This window comes from Perca fluviatilis, chromosome 5 (genome assembly GCF_010015445.1).
Source record: "Perca fluviatilis chromosome 5, GENO_Pfluv_1.0, whole genome shotgun sequence".
NCBI lineage: Eukaryota > Metazoa > Chordata > Actinopteri > Perciformes > Percidae > Perca > Perca fluviatilis.
Genome location: NC_053116.1, coordinates 30,632,096 through 30,650,091, shown reverse-complemented (window position 1 = coordinate 30,650,091; position 17,996 = coordinate 30,632,096). Strand labels below are relative to the sequence as shown.

General features: G+C 40.5%; 3 protein-coding genes across 3 annotated transcripts; all 3 read right to left on the bottom strand.

The window, feature by feature from the left end:
- Nucleotides 1-32: 32 nt before the first annotated feature.
- On the bottom strand, nt 33-5,348 carry htr6 (5-hydroxytryptamine (serotonin) receptor 6). The gene is made up of 3 exons (XM_039801573.1): nt 4,359-5,348; nt 2,504-2,638; nt 33-421 (listed from the first exon to the last, which is right to left on the bottom strand). Exons 1-3 carry the CDS (start codon nt 5,271-5,273, stop codon nt 65-67), a joined length of 1,407 nt encoding a protein of 468 aa, XP_039657507.1. The 5' UTR covers nt 5,274-5,348; the 3' UTR covers nt 33-64.
- A 2,122-nt stretch (nt 5,349-7,470) lies between these two features.
- micos10 (mitochondrial contact site and cristae organizing system subunit 10) lies at nt 7,471-10,332 on the bottom strand. Its single transcript, XM_039801570.1, has 4 exons — nt 10,184-10,332; nt 8,377-8,424; nt 7,817-7,923; nt 7,471-7,694 (listed from the first exon to the last, which is right to left on the bottom strand). Exons 1-4 carry the CDS (start codon nt 10,245-10,247, stop codon nt 7,686-7,688), a joined length of 228 nt encoding a protein of 75 aa, XP_039657504.1. The 5' UTR covers nt 10,248-10,332; the 3' UTR covers nt 7,471-7,685.
- Nucleotides 10,333-11,096: 764 nt separating this feature from the next.
- sike1 (suppressor of IKBKE 1) lies at nt 11,097-16,291 on the bottom strand. The gene is made up of 5 exons (XM_039801569.1): nt 15,726-16,291; nt 14,742-14,847; nt 14,510-14,652; nt 14,271-14,384; nt 11,097-12,232 (listed from the first exon to the last, which is right to left on the bottom strand). The coding sequence occupies exons 1-5, from the start codon at nt 15,882-15,884 to the stop codon at nt 12,113-12,115; spliced, it is 642 nt and encodes a 213-aa protein (XP_039657503.1). The 5' UTR covers nt 15,885-16,291; the 3' UTR covers nt 11,097-12,112.
- Between the last annotated feature and the right edge of the window lie 1,705 nt (nt 16,292-17,996).

Here is a 17,996-nt window from a genome sequence, read left to right as displayed (position 1 = left end):
TGTCTTGAATCCCTTTCCTACCATCAGCCCTGACATACCATACTAGCATTTCCATAATTGCTATTCAATCCAGGGTGTCGACCTGATTGGGCAGAAGCAGAGGCAAATCGATGCCAGCATGCTCTGCATCAAGCAGGTTGACCGCATCAGTGGCAGTGGCGGGGGGCTGTGTGGGGTCAGAGGGCAGCGGAGAGGGGGTGCTGCTGGCGATGTTGGGGTCTCCTGAGTTGCGGAGAGAGAGGGAAAGCGCTGGCGAGGGTCTTCTCGGAGACTGCGAGGAACAGCAGGGCAAGAGCTTCCCCAGAGCCCGCTTGAAGTCTCTCATGAACAGCGGGTAGATGATGGGGTTCATGGTGCTGTTGCAGTAGCCCAGCCAGGTGATGGCGTCGAAGAGCGCCATGGGGACGCACTCACACACTGCCTGAATGAAGACGGTGGAAAGTATTGCAGGCATTAAGGCATCAAAAGTTAATTTATGGTCAAATCTGAAACATAATGAATTTTAGAAATAAATACAGAAAATAGGTAGAGAAATAAATACAGAGAAATGTCACCTTAAGGCAACCTGAGAGTTTATATATATATATATATATTTTTATATATATATATATATATATATACCAATCAGCAGATTGGATTAAATGTTGCAATGTTTAATTAAATTTTTTTTGGCATCTATTTTTTGTTTCCTATATAGTGTACACTATGCAAAAACTAAACTAATTGCAACATTTAAAATATTCAAAACATTGGCTATGCAAGAGATTTTTTTGAGGAAGGAAATGCATTTAACATGTTTGTAAGACCTCAAGGATACAAACAATGTAAACATTACTTTGTTTAAAAACTTCTCAAGACACCTTTAATGATAATATATAATATATATTATAAACAAGTAAAGAAAGATCTATTTATTTATTGTCCAATTAACGTATTTATTTATCTTTTTTGGCTAAATGTATATTTATTTATTCTAAATTCATAATGCAGATTTATTTATGTTTACTTCCATCAAAAAGAAAATATAAATGAATACAGAAAGAAATAGATCACGAAATAAATAAAAAGTGTATTTATTGCCCACTCATTGATCTATGTTTATTTTTTGGCAACATGTAGGCTATATTTATTTTGTGAAAATTTATTTATTTCTAATTTATTGTACATATTTTTTTATTTCTATTTGCTTTCTGTGTCCAATTGCGGTTGCAGTTTTGAAATAAATAAGCAAATACATAAATGCAGATACAAATAAATAAAAAAGAAATATATATATATAATCTTTATTTATTGCCCATTCATTAAACATGTATTTATGTATTTACTTTCCCTGTGCCTTTTGGGCCCCTATGAATTTGGAATGAAATCTTCTGAAATCATAAAAATAAAAGAAGACATGTTTTCTTCTTTCTCATGATTCACATAGACTGTCCATCACTCTTTTATTTATTTTTTTACTAGACATCTAATTTCTCCTGAGTAGAACTTGTAAATAAATTTGCGCCTGGCTGTTAAAAACACTGATCTTGAACATAACCACTAGGTTTAGAGAAGGACAGGGAAGGAGGAGACAGCTGTTAGAGGAGAGTGTCCAATACTATCAAGATGAGACAGGGAGGCGGTGGGAATAGGACAGAAAGGAGGGGGGCGTTTCACACACCACATTGAGTGTGAAAAGGAAGGAGAGCGCAGACACAGTCAAGTCTCTGTGCTCTATGTTATGCAGGGGGAGAAGCGAGAGGACACAGATGGGAAATCAAAATGACTGGATCATTGTAAGCTTGAAAAACAGGACAAGTGTCATTACCAATTTAGATTAAAATGTTTTTTCAACATTCATTTACTCTCGCCGAGTGTTTCCATGGCCACCAATGATATGTTCGCTTACTAATGAGTGTGCGTTCTTAGTCTGATCAAATCAAAATGAACAACTTCAAAAAAAGTCGGCCTACCAAAAAAACGATGTGTCGTTTTGGTGGGTTTTGGAATGAGTCACGAAGCTGAAATGCCAATCTATTTTCTCGTCAGATAGCTTGGCAAGGCTGTGACGCCAAAGCTGGCCAATACAAATACAAAAATAGACCAGTATCTAAGTGTTTTCTTTCTTTCTTTTACATTTATTTCACACTGTTTTGGTGCCCACCACACATTTGTGAGAAATCTGACAAAAGAAAACAAACACTGAGTGACTCACGCAAGGATAATGGTAGAGCTAATCCAGAAAAAAAGACAAACAACCTCAGACTTTTTAAATGGTGAAGGAAATGGTTGCAAATCTTTATAGTGAAGAAAGAACCCCTCACCTGTGCGTATAGGTGAAGGTGACCTGGATAGACTGAAGCTAGTCGCCCCCTCCAGCTATATCTGATCATGTGTCTCACATCCAAGATTTGTTTGACATATCAGATGGGTGCTAATATGTCATATGTATGTTTTCCATTTTCATTGACTACATTTCTGTGTCGTATCTGTGGTAGAGTCAGTGTCTGGTCCCTCTACTGACCTGAGCCATATTGGTGATGAAAAAGGGCAGCCAAGCGCTGAAGAAGAGTCCCAGGAGGACTCCCAGCGTCAGACTGGCCTTCAGTGCCCTCCGACCCTGCCTGTGAGCCAGACAACGCTCACTGTTCACTGACGGCTGTGGACAGTAAAGGACAATAGAAATGGTTAATCCTAGAATTATAGATAATATAAGCTGCAAGGTAAATTGCCCTTTGCCTGCATTACTAATTTTGAGAAGCTTCTCTGGGTGGCTCTTCATGGCCTCTTTGACATCTCATTTTGGATTCCTTTATGCATTTAGTGCATAATTCCCAAAAACATTACTTTTCTTTTCCATTCCTCAATAATATTTATTGTATCAAAGTATCGTACGAACACCTCCAAATTCCTAGATACCAAACGTGCCAGGCTTATGTATAAAATGTGTGTAAAACGATGCACAAGATGTCTAGAATATTTCCATGTGATGGCCTCGTGCAGCTATAAAAGGAATTCATTCAGAATTGATTGTTCTGTGTGTGTGTGTGTGTGTGTGTCTTTGTGTAGGCAAATGTGACAGACTATATGACTGTGATCCTTGCAGACGGGGGCAGCACATCGGACACACTGTCTGTACTTTTCTTTTACACCTCTTCCCTTTTACTGGATCTCTACTTTCTACTTGCATAAATAAAGAGCAAAACATTTTTATAGCTGCAGCGTTATTGTAGACTGTATCTCTTCTGATTCTTTTTACAGCCTGATAATGATGAACAAAGTGTAGGTATCAATAGACTATCAGATCTGTTACTAAATAGCCTCATTGCATTGGCTGTAAAACCTTCACGGATGTTGAACACAAAGTAGTTTGCACTAAACATAAAAGCAGTTTGGACCAAGTCAGTGATACCTTCTGATACTTTCAAACTAGGTCATCTCCAAGGTACTTTTATAATGAAAAACACATTAGGACAGTCAAGTGGGTCTAGACACAGAACTGAGGTCTTGGAGAGGTATAAAATGGAAATATGGCCGCCAAAAAACAGCTTTTAAACAGCGTTCTTGAAGTTTTTTTTATTTTGTTTATTTCACTCTTATACCATTATAGATACTGACTGATACTTACTCTATCCATCTTTTGACATAGAAGCCACTGTTTACTGGTGTGTAATCTCACAGGCCACCATCCCTCAAGCTTATAGAGGTCTGGACAGAATCTTAAATATTTGGGATAAAAAGAAACCTTGGAAATTCAGATTCGAGAGGGTTTGATACATGCGTAATCATAAAAGTAACACCTCCAGGGGCTGCCCTGGGAGCTCACCGGGTAGAGCGCGTACCATTAAGGTAAGCAACATCTCCAGTTGTTTATAATTGCTGCACTTGGGACGCCTGGTTGAGCGTGCGCCCCACGTACTTTGCTGCATGTCATTTCCCCTCTCTCTCGCCTTTCACATCTTCAGCTGTCCTGTGTAATAAAGGTCCAAAATGCCCCCCAAAAATATTAATAATTGCTGCACTTCGATGATATCTCACTTAGGAGTGGATTTCAACAGTATATTTGGCATTTCAAGGGAATGGCGTGACACATAGCTATTAGGAATATAGGTATATACCAGTTTAATGTAAAACCTTAAACATGTCATGTTAAAGGTTTAAGAACTCTTACAATAGATGGACAACTGTGTGTGGTTATTATCTCTGTGCCACCTGCTCTGAATCAACCTTTTCAACTCCTGCTCCCGTTAAGGTTTGCTCTACACTGCTGATTTTTGGAGTGTTTTATTGACTGTCTTGATCAGCACTCATACATTGAGCACTATATATATATCTGCCTGGCTGGTTTGTTTTACTGTTTAGTCTCTGTTTAGGCTTACCGGTACATTTTGTGATACAGGAGGTTCCTGGTGACTACAGTCATCTCTGTCCTGCTGAGCTTGCCCTGCTACAACCCTAGATGACGGAGGCCTGGAGGGTTCCCCTAGAGAGGGATGGGGGTGTGGTGGGTGGCTCAGCGCTGCGACCCTCTTCGCCTGCCTCCGCGCTACCAGAAGGATCCGACAGTAAGTGAAGCAAATGGCGCTGGAGGGCAAAAAGAACGTGAGTACAGATGCCACCAGGGCAAAGGGCAGGGTGACCTGCAGGCGGCACTGGAAGGAAAGGCCTCCCGATGGTGACAGCTGAAAGTAGGACGCCGGGTACAGTGTGTCAGAGTAAGAGCTGACGTTGCTACTGCTGATCCCAAGAACCGATGAGTGTCCACTCCAATGGCCTAAGCTGTGCCATTTCATCTTAATGGGAAGGAAGGAAGCCAAAGCTGCCAACCCCCAAGCAGCCCCTACCAGGAGCAATGCCCGAGGTGGAGTCATCCTCTGCTTGTAGCGCAGCGGTGAGATGATGAAAAGGTAGCGGTCCAGGCTGATCACGCACAGGTTGAGAATGGACGCGCTGCAGCACATGACGTCAAAGCAGAGCCAAATCGGGCAAAAGGCAGGCCACAGCACCCAGGCCCCACACAGGACATTGAGCATGGCTGGGGGCATGACCACCAGGGCCACCATGAGGTCAGACAGGAACAGAGACACCAGGAAGCAGTTTGAGGTGCAACGCAAAGAGCGATGGGCAAACACCACAGCGATAAGCAACATGTTGCCACAGATCGTCATGAGGATGATGACAGTAAGCATGAAGGCCAACAGCCACGGGCCGCTGCCGGTGATGTTCCAAGCACTGGTGGTGGGAGAGCTGCTGTTGTAGCTTCCTACGGAGCCAGACAAGTGAGAGTCAGCCATGGTGCTGGTTGGCAACAACCAATCAAGCAGCTCCTGAAGATTCCCCTTCAGGCACCACTAGATGCTACACACCTTAACCAGTTCTCCTTTGCAGCCAAATCTCTCACTTCAGGGACATTGTTGAATAAAAAGAGGTCTTGTGATGAGAAGCCATCCAACCCTGTCGCTGTCAAGGTTCACCGGACTGTTCTCCATGGGTAAATATCTCCATCTCCCTTTGGCAGGAATACATCCAGGTGCCCTGGGCTTACTTCCACTGCCACCAGTACAGTGATCAAAATCACATACACTCATCTCTCCATCCTGGCCAGCATGTCCCTGCCTCATCCACAGCTAAGAGCCCGAATGAGCAATTTCGATAGCTGACAGAGGGTTTCGAAGCAGCATGTCACAATGATGACAGTCAGCGGAGGAGGGCACACAGAGAGCTATCTCAACCAGGCATCCGAGAGCTGTGCTGATGAAAGGAACTACTGGAGATGAAGAGAGCTAGGACCAATTCTCAGAATTATACCTCACCTCACAGCAGTGGAAATTGTACAGCTTGCCTTCGCCGAGCTGGAGCTCTGCTGCTTTCCACAAGTCCTTTTATTCTGCGAAACAGAGACGGGGAGCCTGAAAACGGACACAAAATTGTGAAGCAGTCATTTGCAAGGCTCTGTTCATAAGTGCTCTGCAGGTATCATGGTCCTTGTAACGCTGCCTTTATATCCCTCGCTCCTGTTAATCCCTTTGTCGGCCACTCCAGCGCGCCTCCCAGCCAGAGCGCACAGTTTCTGAGGAGGAGCGTGTCAAAGCATTGAGCTGTTAATGCATAACCATGCACAATCACAGCCAAGAAATGCTAATTCTTCAGCATAGGAGTTGGTGTGGGTGTTCTTTTTCTGTGTTTGGTCATACTGTTTTTATCTACTGAGGGAACACTATTATGGCATTTTTGTAAGGCATTATAAAGATTTGATGTGAAGTGCTTTTTTATTATAAAAATAGAATTTCTCTTAGAATTTTTCTTTTTAGAGCAGTAGTCGCAATGATTGAAAACAAGCCACCCTCTCTGACTTTTTCATGTTTTAATGATTTACAAGACAAAATTACACTGAATATAATTAAGTTTTTTTACTCTGCAGTCCATGCCATGGAAATGTCATGGTATCCTTCCCTATTCAATAGCCTTGTCTCAGATTTGTTTAATCCTTTTTTGACTTAATGACTTCCCTGATGACAACTGCTGGCCCCTTCAGATACGGGTGTATTTCACCTTCAGTCACTAGTCAAATCTTGATTTTACACACGTGATCTCCATACAACTTATGGGACTTCTGAAACAATTGGCTGCACAAGTCGTGATGATTTAAGTGCATCAGAGTGAAGCGAAATCATATGCAATCTATTCTTTTGCATTTTAGAATTGCACAATTTACATAAGCTTTGTCTTCATTTTTTTTTCTAATGGCAGCGTCAAAAAGTCTAATTGCTTTCACTGTGGCTCAGATTTTAAAAACAATTAAAACATGAAAAATGTTCATCAATAGTAGATTTGGGTTTCATTGTTTTCATTTACCATGGGTGAAAAAAAAAAGAAATCACATAACTGAAAAAACAATAACCTTGTTCACCTTGTTCCCACATTCTCAATCCAGCAAATAATTATTCACTTCCCAACAGGAGCACTTGAATAAAAAAAATAAAAAAACATAATAACAAAAGCATGTGGTAAAATCATGTGCACTCCACATTTTAATAGCCTTGCCATTCAAATACTAAGCATAATATGCAAAGCTCTCAATTGTCATGCCCCCTCAGAACTGACTAATCTCCTCCATCACTACGCCCCTGTCATCTGCCACATCAGATCAGCTGCTGCCAACCTTCTGACCCCTTCTCACCCACACCGAGCCCACCACCTTCTGGGACAGCGTTTGCATTGCTCTCCCCACCTTCCTCCACCACACCATTTCAGAAAATCCTTCCCACTCGCATTCAGAAATCAACTGAAACACCACCTTTTCAAAGCTAACACTTGACTCCTATTACTCCCTCAAGTATCAAAATTGCTGCTTGGAGTGATGGAGTATAATCTAGGTGTTATAATTCATTACGTTACTCTTGTTTCTCTACTATATAGTTCAATATGATTTGAAATGGTTTTCATCCATTATAAAGCATGGGAGGAAAAAAAAGAATCACCAGGGCATCATTTTTTGTCGTGATGATGATTATTTTATTAAATATACACAGGCTGTCCTGATCAGGCACATTCAAATCAAACAAGAGTCATACTAGGATGGATCGTTCAACCGGAAGACAAGAATCTAACTGTAGAACAGTGCAAATGGTGACTCTCACACAGACAAAACAAAAAACAAAAAAAACATGTCAAAAAAATAAAAAAAGTCCCTCGATGACTTGCAGCTATTGCTCCTGTTAAAAGAAAATAGAAATTAGTTACAACAATGACAGGGTTGTTATTGTAATAATAGACATGAGGAAATATTTCTGTTAGTTGTTATTAATTCCATATGTGTTTTATTGCACAAACAAACCTTGTCGCTTCTGTGCAGCAAATAAAAGGACCTCAGGTCATTCTGACAGTTGGCATATGCCATGCCAAGTCCCGTTCCTGAGCCGAATGAAATCGGCCAAGTGTGCCCTACAAATGAAACAGGTACTTTATCTCTTCTCAAGAACGTCACAGTGTTATTTTAAATCGTATGGTGAGATGGCGTGTGAAATCATTTTCACACTCGCTGTGACACCTTTGTCTGTTTGTCTTTTTTTCCCCTCCGTAATTAACTTTTCTATTCTATTCATCCTTTTTGTGCTTTTAAGAATGGATGTTGTTGGTGCTCTTTTCACAATAAAAGCAGTAAATACTCCAAATTATACATTCACATTGAATAATGTGCTCAGCTAGATAAGACTATCGCTTGAAAAAAAACACTCAAAAGGCTGTTCCTGCGTAAAATAAAGTGAAAGCGTTTCGCTGCTAGCAGTAGACAGCTACTTGTAATGTGCTCCTAGCTCTGCTCCTCCTGTCAAGCACCTCTGAGCTTAATTACAGGTTCAAGATGCATTAAAGCAACAATCCATTGAAACTACTTACGTTTGAAGAACAGAACAGAAAACACGATTCCTAACCCCAGCCCAGTGCCTGAAAATAGAGGAAAATGAAAACAGCTACTATTATAACATGGATGACAATGCACCTTTAATAGACTTTTTAATGCATTACTGCTATTGTTTGATGTTCATTTCTCTATTGTGTGCAGATGCTGTCTCATACTGTCTCTTGACTTATGTACATTAACATTACGTATTGTATATTTTCTATGTAGCCATAACATAAGCTTTGTTATGCACTGCTTTCTAAAACACATGGCAATAAACTCTAAATTTGAACTTGTACTGTCATTTATACAGTAGGGTGGCGGGAAGTAATGTCACAGTATTGTACCCATATTTTCTCTAAAACGGATCAATTATGTGGTTTAATTATTTGCACACAGCCTTCTTAAAAGGTCCCATGGCATGAAAATTTCACTTTATGAGGTTTTTTAACATTAATATGCGTTCCCCCAGCCTGTCTATGGTCCCCCAGTGGCTAGAAATGGTGATAGGTGTAAACCGAGCCCTGGGTATCCTGTTCTGCCTTTGAGAAAATGAAAGCTCAGATGAGCCGTTTTGGAATCTTGCTCCTTATGAGGTCATAAGGAGCAAGATTACCTCCCCTTTCTCTGCCCAGAGAATTTGGCCCACCCATGAGAGAGAGACATCATGGCTTTCAAACAAGCAAAGTGGCAGTTGGTCAAGGCCGTCTCACACTAGCTACCTCACCTAGCTTGATGCTCGGCTTGCTAGCTAGCTAGCTAGCTAGCTAGCTAGCTTAGCTCTGTTAAACAACACATGTAACGTTATCTTAACTGCTGTGTTTTATGCAGTTAAGTGTTTTCAGCAGATAAGCAAAAGAACAAGCGAGATCCTCTGCTCATTAGAGTAACATTACATCCCCGGTACGATACACGCAGACATCATTATTATTATCTCTCCATTGACCCTCGTTCATATTTTTTCGAAAGATAAGTCCCATTGGCCGGAAGTGGAAGGGCGTGACTTCGGACAGAAATGGCACATACTAAGGAAAGCTCATTGTGGGACTGGCTGTAATTCTGCACCAAGGCTGAATTATGGGAAAGAGACTTCAGATACAGTATTAGGGGACCACTAAGGCCTATATAAAAGAGACTTCAGATACAGTATTAGGGGACCATTAAGGCCTATATAAAAGCATCCAAAGAGCACCATGTCATGGGACCTTTAAAACAAAGTGAGTCAGGTACCTCGCTCCAATAGCTGACATCGCTCCAATAAACTCCACTCAAAATTTTTTTTACAGAACCCACTGATCTATAATACCTGTGATTAATCAAGCAATACTGTACTTTAATAAATAAACTAAATTTTGAACTACTCCCTGTCGCCATGTCTATGTAACCTTGTGGAATTATAAACTGAGTTTACGTGGTATTAAAAAATGCTTTGTATGAATGCCGAAGTGGTCATAATGTTTCGTAAAGTGTCTTACTAAATGTCCTAGCAAAGGTGTAACGTTAAGTTAACGTAATACCGATAAGCAAAAGCATCGCATTAATCATTTTATGAATGGCGCTCGCACTTAGGATCTTCCCAACAGTAAAATCTGAGTGAAACGCAAATACCGGTTACTTATGAGTAACCTTACATATGTGACTGGCCATTTAGCTAGTTGTCCTTTACAAGCCCTTTATGGCTAGCCTGTTAGCCTCTCGCCCAGTCAATGACAGCTGTGGACTAGAGTAAAAACTGCTGCTTATTTTGTTCTTATTCTGGGACATTACAATGCCGTTATAAGCGAAAGACTTTAGGATATTTACCGAGTTTAATGGCACCGTCTGCCAAGCACCGGTCCCACTTTTTCCCCAGCTCCTTTTCAGACATGCTGAACAATATCTAGCTAGCTTCTCCGACTACAAGTGTCAAACGCAGCCACGGTGCTGCTTTCATGTGCTGTCGGTAATGTACAATTCTTACGATTTTAAACGCAGGGGACCGTGATGAAGTGCAGTGGGTTTTGGGCATGAATGCATGTATAGGTTTTGGGCCGCCAGTTACAAACGAAATCTTACTTTATCCACTCGATGTTGTTGATACAATATATGTGGAGGAAAACAACTCAAACAGTCGAAAGCTCATTTATTTCTCTTCACTTGAACGCAACATTACCCTACTCTTGCAAACCTCGCGATGGGCTAAAACCTACATCCATGGTTAAAACCATAGACTGTAACAGTCAATGGTTAAAACCGTTAAAACCCGGCTTAATGTCGCCATCCTGTGGTAGAGAATACAACAGTAATTCACCTCCATACATTCTGTATTTATTGCTAGGGTGTCATTTCCACTGGGGACATGTCCCCCCAACTTTATTTTAAAATCCCGTTTGTGAACCCCTCACCTTTAAATTGTGAATATTTTTGACTCCATAAAATGATTCTTTCAAGCCTTGGCGATCGGCCCCTATATTAAACAATTAAGAAAGTAAGAAATCTTTTTCGTATACATTATTTAGTACTATTCCTTCTGGCAGAATTGATCATTATGATCAACTTAATTATTTCCTGGATTTTGTATCAGCATAGTCCCTAAATGTATGTAGAAATGCAGGCAATGGGATTCAAATAGAAAAAAAAATTTCTGGCAGGGGACCCCCCCCCCCCACACACTTCTCAAACCAAAGTTACACCCATGATACTGTCTAATACATTTATGTTTTGGCAGATAAAAATATTCACATTCACACTTTTTTTTAATTGCAAATGTATTTTAAAGTTTCTGAATGAAATTTTGTTCGACACAAACAGTACACTGTCTTGAAGTCATTACAGCATGTTCACCGTATTAACACTGATTTCCTGAGATGACAATATACAATTTCTGACACATACAGTGCGCAAACATTTTATATCCATTAAACAAAAACTTGGCATGTTTTGAAACTGTTACCATTAAATAAAGATGTGCCAGCTGAGACACCTCTGCATCCAAAACTACAAAACTGGTAAACACAGAACCTAAGTACTAAACATGAAAAATCATGTTAAATATGACTGTTAAATATACAAACAGACTGACAAACATCTCAAATTCATTAGTGATAGACAATCACATACAAATGATCCACCGTCACTCCTCAGCAGGCAAACTGTGTGAAACAAACAGCCAAAAGTCATATTGTTGGCAGAGTGATTATCAAGCACAGCTTCTTAAAATGGTGCAGACTACAAGTTGGCTTCTTAATGGACTTCAAGTGAACTCAAAGCAAGGGTGGTTATGAGCATTTTACACATTTTGAGTGTGTGTGTGTGAACAGCAAAGGGGCACCAAAGAGGTAGAAACTGTGTCTTAGAAGAGTAAATGCTTCTTTGGCCAAAAACAAAATAAATCCCCTTTGCTCTTACTGCCTTTTACTCCAGTACATGTGTCTTAGCTCCAACAGAATTCTTGTCAGTAATACCCAAGACAACTCATTAAAAGTCAAGGCTTATGTGAAATTCACTCCAACACGACTGCAGTCATATTACACATACTATACATATGAAAACAATAGCTATCATCCAGATATACCTGCAGAATGTTGTGTTTAAGTGGCCTTCGCTACAAAAGATATGCTGTGGTTTGGGGCTGCATTCCATCTTATGTTAAAAAAATAATGTGGTAAACACAGGTATAGAGATCATCAGCCCTGTCTCCTGGTCTTGAAGAGCTTGTTGCCACAACCACAGTTCACACTGAAGCTGTTCTGATCACTCATAGGACCTTGGCTGAGGGGACTTTTCTGCTGCTGGCTGGTTGGTTTCTTCCCTTGCGGTCTTCACAGAGCTCTTGCTGATGACCAGGAGATCTCGCAGCTCCTTGTTCTCAATCTAAAGAAGATAGAATAACCATATATTTAAGGGAAAACTGAAGTCCAGATGTAATTGTTGTATCTACTTCCAGAAACAATGTCTCGGTTACTGTGGATATTCGACATATACGTTTTTGCTATATTCATCCAGAAAAAGAAATCCCTGTAATTGTAATTTTTTCAATGCTGTGAGTACAGCAAATGTAATTCAATTCTCCTTAATGAATTGGATGGCAGTAAATATCTCTAGATGGATATCGTTAAACCAAAACAGTCTGCATGACTACATATCACTACAAGAGAAAAAAAGGTCAGAGTTTGGCCACCTGATTCTATATATAAAACATAGAATAAGAAATTCAGAAAAAAAAAAAAAAACATTTAAAAAAAGTGTTTATAAAAAAAAAAGGCACAAGGCTAAGACACACCACCGACGTACGGGCCACATCAAAACAGCGGTTATGCTATTAAACAAAGAGAAACGTTCTCCCTTCGTCCTATAATGGTCCTAAAATCGATACTAGAGTAGCCTACTTCCTTGTTTAGTACGGGTGGGAATCTCCTGGCACCTCACCATTCGATTCTGAATCAGAAGCCAGCGATTCCATTCAAAACCGATTATCGATGCAACCATTTTTTTACGTACATTTCAATGCGTGATTTTTTTAAATATACATATAAATCTGAGTTTGCTACTCAGAGTTTGCTAATCACTTCCTAGACAAAGCAGCTAGACAAAGCTTACATTTTGACATATACAGTATTTGTCACCCACAAGTTTTAAGGAAATGTTTTGTCTACTGAGGTTTTTATTTTGTGGTCATTCCATGCTTAAGCCTTAAACATGCTTGTGAAAGTCACTTTCTCTCACAGTAATCTTCCATGTCGAGAGGCTCAGTCATGTCTAAAGATGGATAATTGGCTTCTTAAAACATGAAACATGAGGTGGTCAGATGTAATGACATAAAAGTAGATGAATGTGTTTTGTCTAATTATTTTATGTATGTCTTATTAGATCATGTGTATATATACACACAACATTTAATTCTTTTTTTTCCTTTTGGCCATTTTTGTGTGTTTCTTTTCTGCACTCTCGCCTAAACTCTAAGTTGTTGTCCATTATCCCATCCTCTTTCAGTCACTGTATTTTCTGATTTGTAATTGTCTGGAGACCGTAACTTTTAAATAAAAATCAACACATTTAATAAAAAAAAAAAACAACACAATTTTTCTCAATTATTTAATTTATCAGAATCGAGCATCGAATCGTTCCAGAGAGAATCGCGATGCATCTAAGAATCAATTATTTTTCCCACCCCTATTGTTTAGAGCTGCAATTAATAAAATGCAGAGGAAGAGAAAATAGCATTGGTCTTCACAACAATCATCTGTTGAGTGTTTGATGGTAATTTATTTGTGCTTTAGAACGTAATCAATGTGAACCAATAGTCAAATAAGCTGGCTTTCTCTCCGTCTACTGTACAATGACAAATTCAAGTAGGCTACAAAACATTTGGTCTCAATGGTCTCAACTACTGCCAGAAAACGCTTCGTTACGTTGTAACCTTGGTTCTCTGAGTGAAGAGACTCTCTCTCTCCACCAAACATATGGAAGAAGTAACAGTGTAACTGTTAGTTATACAGGAGAGAATTACAGGAGTCATTTGAGTTCATGGCAAAAACCTTTCAGTGCTCGGTTTTCATTTTGTGACTTTCGATTGACAGTCATATTTCTTCATTGAAGTTTTCTGTAAAATAGTGTTAAAATCTCATCTTGTCTCGATCTCGTGAACCCAATCTCGTGTCTCGTCCCGTCTCGTGAGCTGGGTTTCTCATCACACCCCTAACACATATTATTCAGTTACGGTACATATTTATGTAGGTGATACATGTAAAATTTGTATGTACTGTATTTATTTCTATGTATCACTTCCCGTTACCTTCAACAGATACCACATTTAGATACAAAAACAGTATCAGTGTACAATTTCAACAACAACAAAAAAAAGCTTCCAAGAAATATGGATTCACTCAGAAATCTGAAGCCCTGTGCTCACCTCGAGTTGAGCGAGTCGCTCTCGAACAGAGCAGTAGTGCTGATCGTCCACCTGCACTGCTCTTCTCATCACCTGGCCCATCTCGCATATCCGCTCCACCTGGTTCTGCACTTCCTGGAGAACAGTCGGAAAACAAGATGTTTCCTAAAGTCAGTGCATTTTTTTTTAAACGTGCACCCATTTGGAATCCTAACCTATGAATGACCGAGAATTTGAAAATGTGAAGACAGCTAGTATACTTTTGCGTGGTTCTCATGGAGGCTAAGCACAGGTTTGGTGTCCAACTCCTTCTTTGCCATCATCAGCTGGAGCATCTGCTTGCGGTACCGACCCATGATCAACTCTAGCGCGTACTGATGTTCTTCAAGTGATAACCATAGTTCTACACAGACAGTCATGAAGAGGGTTAGCAAATATGTAAAGCACCAACCATAAAATCAACAGAATAGAGTGGAGTTTTTTTTTTTATACCTTTATTCTCCTGCTGTAGTTCTTTGATTTGGGTGTTTTCCTGATTCAGAAGGACATGAGGCTTGTATTTGGTCAGCTCCTGAAACCCTGAAGTGTCTTCTGTTTGCTGAGAGGAGAGAGCAGTATAGGGCAGTGGAGAGAAACGATAAGGAATAGAAAGATGCATTGCTTCGTTTTAATATTAAAATCAACCATGACATAGGGGAATTATGTAAACTTCAAAAACACATATTACGAGCATATTGGTAACGGAAAGACACCTTACTTCAAAAGTGGTATAATGACAACAACCAAGTATAATAAAAGAGTTTCAAGGTACAAGTTATAATGAAAAGTTACTTCAATCTTAGCATCAAAAGGTAAAGTTCTACTAAAATATTAATCAGCTCCATAGGAATGTTTCCATTACATTCACAACATCTAATTGTTTTTGTAAGTTGCTTTTTCACTAATAGGAAGTTTAACTGGTTGGCCAACAGTTTATTCTTTGTGTTTGTTAAAGCAAAAAAACACATAAACATGAACAAAATAACAAAAAATAACGATCTCATGAAGAGGGGGATGTAAAACCTCCATCATGCCAAACTATTGTTGTATATTTATTGTAAAACTATTGTTGTGGTTATCTCAAACATACACATATAGGCTACACAACTTCTGAGCTTATCATTTTTGAAAACTTTAAGGATGTCTAGCACAATTGAGCACAGAAGTAACCCAACAAGCTGCACTTCATTTCATCATAATCTCTGCTCTTGCTCTGCATTGGTTCCCATGTTCCCCTGTGTTTAGATGAGAGAAGGTTGTGGGTCCATGAGAAGAAACATTTTTGATTTCTTTATTTAACAACATTTGCTCTGAATGTATGGGTGACGTTAAGTTAGAGCTGAACAAAGTCATGTCGTACCACTTCAGTGTGTACGCCATTGAGTAGTGCAGCACTTGAATGACATTTCTTTGTAACCGGCTGATACTTGCCTTTACCTTTTCTGGAAGGGCATTTCCCACCTCTCTCATGCTCTGCACTCTCTGGCTGAGGGCCCCGGACTGCTCTATCAGTCCCTCGGCGGCCGTGTCGTGCTCTTTCAGCCTCTCGAGAAGGGTCCGGGCATCGCCCAACACTTTTTCCAAAGTGCAGGCCATTCTAGAAACTGACAACTCCTGTATGTAACGTAGACAAGCTAACTTCACACTAACGTTAACGTTGCCAGCTAGATTGAAATACCTCGCAGTGTTAGCTTAGCTACATTGGCTATCTAGCCTTGGTTAGCCGAAGCAGCTGCAACGCCTTTATGGCAACGTATACAAACTATTGCGGGCCTTCGGAAGTATTTGTCGGTACACAGAGTAAGTACAGTAACGTTACATGCAAATGAATAATCGGTCTCTCTGTTTTGTTGTCAAGTGTACCGTTTCCGTGTGAGACAAAAAATAACGTCACTTCCGTATCTTCTTCTTCTATGTACACGAATCGCAAACCAAAATCGAGGTAGATACCGCCATCCATTGGAGAGTTTAGATGGACGTTTGATAGAAGCAACTGTAAAAACAGGAAAAAAAACAGGAGTGGATAGAAACCATAGACAGTATATAAACTGGACCAACAGATCCCGTTGCTCTGGACGGAGACCAGTGAAGGCTATTAGAAGCACTTTTCTGGTGAGGGCTGAGCGTTAGTGCGCAGCCTCCAACTGAGCTTGAAGAAGTAGATGTGACGTGAGAAACCTGTCTGAAAGTTGTAAGTTTTCTGGTAGCTGTGCCAAGAGAAATCTCAACCATTCCCAATCTTGCAGAGACGGAGAGCGTAGGCATATGTAAGGAGATAACGTAGGCACAGGCTAATTATTGCAAACTAAAATGCTAGTTAACATAAGTAATTAAAGGTCCCATGGCATGAACATTTTTTTGGCATGAAAAAATGTTGAGGTTTTTTAACATTAATATGCGTTCCCCCGGCCTGCATATGGTCCCCCAGTGGCTAGAAATGGTGATAGGTGTAAACCGAGCCCTGGGTATCCTTCTCTGCCTTTGAGAAAATGAAAGCTCAGATGGGCTGATCTGGAATCTTCTCCTTATGAGGTTATAAGGAGCAAGGTTACCTCCCCTTTCTCTGTTTTGCCCGCCCAGAGAATTTTGCCCACCCATGAGAGAGACACATCATGGCTTTCAAACGAGCAAAGTGGCAGTTGGTCAAGGCCACACCCCCACCCTCCACCTTGACCCCCCCTCTCTCCTCCTCAATAGCTACAGACACAGAAATGGCACATACTAAGGCCCTTTCTACACGATGATGCTTGCGGGTGAAAACGAAAAAATATTTTATCAGGTGCGCCTTTCGTTTATACGGCGACAGCATTTTTGGGGCTTAAAAAAGTTAAACCACCCTCCAGAGTGGAAATCTAAAAAACGCTCCACCGTCGCATTACCGTCTAAAGGGTAAAAACGTAAAAGTCTGAAGACAGCGGTGTGGAGAGTGACGAGAAAAGGCATCCAGGTAGTCTGTTGTTACGGAGTAGGCTACAGAAATTATAGGCTCCAGTTATCTGAAAGATTTCCAATGTAATGGCTCAATATTTAAATGATTTCGACAATGTGGATAAGGTTGTTATAGTTCGATGACCATATTTAGACTATTCATTTGAGCCTGAGTAGGCTTGAAGTTGCGGATGAAGAGAGAGAGAGCGAGTGGCAGCGGCCAGCGGGCAGAGGAGGGTCTGCTTCAGCCTCCTCTGCCCGCTGCCTCTCGCTCTCAAGCAGCAGCTGAAGGGCTGCGAGGCTCAGGATATTGGTAGTACGGCTTTTTGTACACGCTCCGAAACGGAAGCAAAAATATCAAGCTTTCTCTGTAGTCTACCGTTAGCTAACCACCGTAAATGTAGGCTACTTTTAAAATGGCATATTTTCCCTCTGGGCTCACCAAAACGGACGTAAAAGCATTCAGGAAAAAAAAGGGGAAGTTCTCTGCGCTTCTGCAGACCACAACAATCTGGTGCAACCAAGGCAGGACACAACAGCATAAATTAGCAAAAAATTGCCGGTGCAACACAGATGTCTTCTTAAAACGTAAAAGCATATTAGCCATTCACTGCACGTGATCGCTAGTAAACATATTACACTTGTTCTGCTAGTCTATCGTTCAGGACAAGACCCTGGAGCCTGGTGGTGGGGGAGGCGGGACAGCCAATTGTCTGCCCTTTCAAACTCATACTTGTGTGTAGGCTACAGGCCTCTTGGACACCGTCTGAGAGAGTTTTC